Here is a 5,336-nt window from a genome sequence, read left to right as displayed (position 1 = left end):
GTGTTCTTCTGCCAGCAAAGGAGTTGTTTGGGCATGGATGATTTGCAGCGTTTTGGTGGACAGAATGGTGGGCCGTTGTGTGTGTCGGACCTCTTGGCTCAAATGGCATGTAGTGTGGTGGTTGTGCAGGAGTATGAATGACCTGTCTCAGAAGAGAAAACCCATCAACAATCAATGTGGTAAGTTTATCCAGTGTATTGGACATTTTAGTACAGTTTTCAGCTGCTTTTTTTTCTGATGTCTCAATGATTTCCACCAGTCTCTTCTTTACATGCAGGCCTTCCTCAAGAGCATTTAGCCACTGGGTCTCAGCAGGCAGCTTTCTCTTCAGCCGGTTGTGCCTGTGTCCTTTCAGTTTTGCCATAAAAAGAGAAAAGAAAAACATTGCTATTAAACTTACAAAAGTAATCCTATCTCATGTCAGATGTTCTAGTTTTTCACATCACCTCTACTTATTAATAGCAGAAGATCCAATATTTGCAATATATGTCTTAACRGTGTATTTTGTATCCACCACAACAAATTAATAAATATGCAGGCCTAATATGAGAAGAGTAAGAGCAAAATGGTGTGATTTGTTCTTTACATTAATTAAAAAAACAGCAAGCTTTATACAGTAAAATATAAAAAAAATCTCATCCTACTTCCACTAGACACATCGATTATTGCATCTTTTCTAACAAATATTGCCTTCATGGTTTTTACAATAATAGCAAGACTACAACTCAAACATATTCTGTGAATTACAGTACATCRAACAACTGAACATTTATTGCTAAGGACCTTTCATTTATGAAGAATGGATCTTACAAATATACGTACATTAAGCAGGTCTCTCCTYTGCTTTGATGTAGGATCCACACTGCTTTCATTGTCAGACCCTGTGTCTGCTACGTCCATGGTGGAGGAAGAAGAYGTGGACGGCGAGGGTAGGGACAGGGAAAGATCCAGATCTTCTGTTTCGATACCCGACAGCAAGGTAGTAGTAGCTGGAGAACTGCCCCAAATTTGTTCACACAGCTCAAAGTAAAGAAGAACCACTCGACCGTGTCCACACCTGCGTCCTGTATCAACAGCCTGGCGATATTTYCCTCGGACTGCTTTCATTTTTGTTGTTAAATTCCCCCGCGCRTGATTTYGGTTTTTGAATGGGGAAACTCATCTGAGGACTCMGTTGGGTAAGGCTCTAAAAAAAGYGACAAAWTGTCAACGTACTTGCTCTGATATGATTCCCAATCGATACTGTCTTGCGTTTTACTAACTTTATATTCCAACAYGGTACTTAAAAGTAGTTCAACCTCGCGGTCTGTCCACACCAACGAACCTCCAGGCGCCRYGATCAAAATAGGAAGCTGTGGTCGTTTTGGAGGATTTTGATTGGCTGACATACATTTCATCTTTGCACTCCATTGCCCCCTATGGGTTGGGCATGTTTCTTACAACGCTCAGTGGTGAAATTCAGCGGGTTCATGTGGATGCAGATTTTTCTCTAACCGATCCTGTGTGGACGGTGATATTTTTTTGGCGGACGTATTCATTTTTTAAAGACCCGGCTACGTGTGTACAAGGCTCTAGACTCTACCTGCTCCCCTGCAGACACAGGCAACCTCCCCCCCCCAACACCACCCCAGCCCTGCACTGCTGTACACTGTTGTAAAAGCCATTATCCCCACCCCCCACACACACACAGACACACATTGACCACCGCTGCCACCCTGCCCGTGCTGCCTGTTGTATCGTGCTAGAGTACTGCAGTTTTTTTTATGAAATTTACGTTTCTATTCAACTGGTGGAACTTCCGTCTGGCCCACCAATGAGCCTCCCCTTGATGTCTGGCCCTTGAGCTTTTGGCTTTGAGCATCTGTGGCCCCCTAAGCAATTTGACTGAACAGACCTAATCTACAGATAAACGTCCGAAGGGGTTGACATGTATSCATTAAGTATATTCAGGTAGTCAGCTGACCTCATTCTTTGGGCTGAACATAGACAAGACCAGCAGCCTTYATAGACTTGTACAGTAGGCACTAGACATGATGGGTGCATCACTTCAGCCTCCTCTCCTTATACCCTGATGCCACCATCACTCTGTTTCCTTATACCCTGATGCCCCCATCACTCTGTTTCCTTATACCCTGATGCCCCCATCACTCTGGAACAAAGTCAGTTTGGACTCATCGGACCACACAACCTTCCTTGGACAGTTCTTAACCTGATTTTTGTAGTTCAATCAGTCTCCTTAGATGTTTTCTCTGCTTGATGTCAATAATTTGACCCTTCAGAAGCAGATTAACAGGATGTCTCTTTAGCCAAGGTTGTTTAATTTTGAATTATTGTTAAATAACTTGTYACAGCTGAAACATAACCACCCATGAAGTAATTATCAAATGGGAGGCTCTTAGTTAAATCCAAGTGGTGACCTTTTTACTGGACAGGTAGTGCAGTTGCTTTGAGTTGGTTGCCGTGACAAACCGATCCARTGTTTCAATATGAAACGTGATATATAAAACACTTGCTCTCACCTGATAAGGTCCAGCGGTTGGTACTTGTACCAAACCCCCCACCAAGCCCAACATTCATACAGCAGGTGCCGATGGTTCTCTGCTCCATGTGTCCTGAAGGAGTTCTTACTGCGGTAGCTGCCCTGTTCAAGGTTCAACACAGACACATAACCTACACCATATTTCTGTGTACGAACCATAATATTACTAAAATAAGACTCCAGTGATCATATGCTGTGCAGAACAAGCAGCGACAGCTTCAAAACAGGTGGTGGAAAGGAGTTRGCAAAGTGCTTTGAGGACAGATGAGCTTAATTACCTCATGAAGAGGAAACGCTGCCTCGTATGAGTTATTGCTCAAAAGACGATTGAGCCCTACGAGCAGAAATGAGAGACTTGAGCAGGATGTGAGACAACAGCACGGGTACATTTTACAGAACAGAAATAACTACAGCTTGAATGTGTTTTTGAATTATAAATTAAAACATATTCTGTTAACTTCGCTCGTAGTATTTACACTGTGATTACTGGAGATATCAGGAAATATAAAACTGTCATGAAAGAAAACGAAACCACATAACCATGGAACATTGAGATTAAATAAAGCTACAACTGTTGCCCTTTCATTGAAACTTGCTGCTCCCTTTGAGAAGAGTGAAAGAAAAATACTGGCAAACAGTATTTAACAAAAAATCTTAAAATCCAGCATGGCAAATGGAAAAAATAGACAAAAGAACTATACAGTYTATTATACTTGACACCATTGGTTTGTTGCAAAATGAGGTAGCAGAGGCATTTATTGAATGACCAAAATCTTAATTCTGCAACAGTTTTATTAAATATCCATCCATCCATCGAGATAACACACCGTCATCTTTTTCCCCAGTGACTTCCTCCAGCTTCTCCTGGGAGATCTCAAATTATTCCCAGACCATGTAGGGAGAAGTTCTAGCTCTGCCTCAGAGTCTCCTTTTACTAGAACCTTCAGGAAAAGCTCAAAAGGGAGGCGCTCAGGAGCCATTCTAATCAAATGAAGCACCTCAGCTGACTTTTTCTACTTACAGCTTCTTTAAACTAAGCATTCCTAGCACAACTTTTAGGGTCTTTAGATATTTTAAGGAGACAGAGTTAGGACTGATTAGACAACCTCAGCACCAAGTACCCTCATTGTACCCCTTCCTACGAATTGCCCCAGAGATCAAATTTGTGAATCTTTTCTAAATCAGCAACTGGTCTTGCCCAACGCAGACAGAAAACTCAACTGCTCTTGATTTTTAGATTTAGTAATCTGCWATAATACACTATAGCCATCCTGGTGCAAATTGTCCCTGGAAGGCTAAGTATTCTGATACCCCAGAAGTTAATTAATCACTATTTTTCTTTTTAGATTTGATCCTTTATATTCTGAGTCTGACATTTTTTTTATTTCATTAGAAGATGATCTATGGCCCATTATGGTCAAAGCTTTTCCCTTTCTAATGTTCTAGTGTGGGCGCAACTCGTACGTTGGTTTTACGACACTTGGTATTCCTGCTTAGCTACGATCTGATGAGATCTGTCGTGTTCATGGTGGTATGGCTGAGTCTGACATACTCTCTTTATAGTTCTTTTTGGCCAGTAATTTTTTATTAAATAGAAAGAAATATTCCTGATTTCCAGAATAGTCAAAGTAAAACTCACCCATCTTATTTTTCCCCTCTTCATACTTTACCCGCTGAAGAATGTGATGGATGATGCGACTTCTGGTGGCATTGTTAAAAAAGGTTTCCTTGTTGTGGATGATAAAACTGTAGTAACAAAAAGCAGTCAAGACAAATTTGCCTTCGTGACAGATGTTTGAGTCCATCATCTTTCTACATCTGACAATCACCAAGAGTGTGAAAAAAAAGAACTCACTGATGGATCCTTGATCGACTGAATGGGGCAGTAAAGCTTTCRTTTTCTTCCAAATATGGTAGAGTGTCGCTGTCAAACTTCATGGGTTTGCGGGGAAGCCATCCACGGAATTGGTTGATGCACTTCTCCATCCTGTCAGTGCAGTTTTTGTAAAAGTTGCAACAGAGTTTTGCTTTGAAAATGCAGGTTTTTTTTAAACTAAACACTAACCTGCTGAAAAACTTGTGCCGTCTGTGCATGTAAAAGATCTTCCTCCTGTAAGTGATGAAGTGTTGAGATGAAGAACTTTTGAATGGGTTGATGAAGCTCAAAAGTACAGTTGGTAYGAATAATAGGTGGTATGGCTGTATGCAAACTACATTGTTCTTAAAAAATGGATGTCAAACTAAAATCACCAAGTCTGTTGTGATTAGRCCCACCTCACAATAAATGTTGACATTACTATGTTCTCCACAATCAACACGTTGGGGTGTAAAACACCAAATGAAAAGCTTTGGTGATGTCTTGAGAAGCTTACTCATAAWTCAAACAATCTTTAAAACTGATACTTTGGACCTGTGTTAGAGTGATAAAAACAGTCATACTAAAAATAGCATGACAGTTGGCAAGGCTTTTTGTTAAATAGTTTGAAATTATTGGGGTAACAGATCACTTCACTTTTAGTGGTCAAAAGTTGAAAATTATTTGGAAACAACTGACCTACACAACCCTTTAGAAAATAGCTGAGGTAGTYAGGTAAGTGGGTTGGTGGTTAGGAAGGTCGGTGGGTAGGTAGGTAGATGGGTTGGTAGGTTGATGGGTATGTAGGTGATTTGGTGGGTGGTAGGTTGGTGGGTGGATTGGTAGGTTGGTGGGTAGATGCTCTCTACACACCACTTAGGTGTGTGTGTGTGTGTGTGTGTGTGTGTGTGTGTGTGTGTGTGTGTGTGTGTGTGTGTGTGT

General features: G+C 41.1%; 1 protein-coding gene across 1 annotated transcript; it reads right to left on the bottom strand.

Moving 5' to 3' along the window:
* Positions 1-2,519: 2,519 nt before the first annotated feature.
* Positions 2,520-4,649, bottom strand: LOC106533079 (anoctamin-4; the record flags this gene model as incomplete). Its single annotated transcript, XM_014029293.1, is given in 5 exon segments — positions 2,520-2,641; positions 2,818-2,873; positions 4,179-4,285; positions 4,395-4,526; positions 4,605-4,649. Coding segments are annotated over 5 exon segments (462 nt in total), but the record flags the coding sequence as incomplete, so codon positions are not given.
* Positions 4,650-5,336: the final 687 nt, after the last annotated feature.

The sequence above is a fragment of the Austrofundulus limnaeus genome, unplaced genomic scaffold, assembly GCF_001266775.1.
Source record: "Austrofundulus limnaeus strain Quisiro unplaced genomic scaffold, Austrofundulus_limnaeus-1.0 Scaffold880, whole genome shotgun sequence".
Taxonomy (NCBI): domain Eukaryota; kingdom Metazoa; phylum Chordata; class Actinopteri; order Cyprinodontiformes; family Rivulidae; genus Austrofundulus; species Austrofundulus limnaeus.
This window is presented reverse-complemented; position numbering and strand designations above follow the sequence as displayed.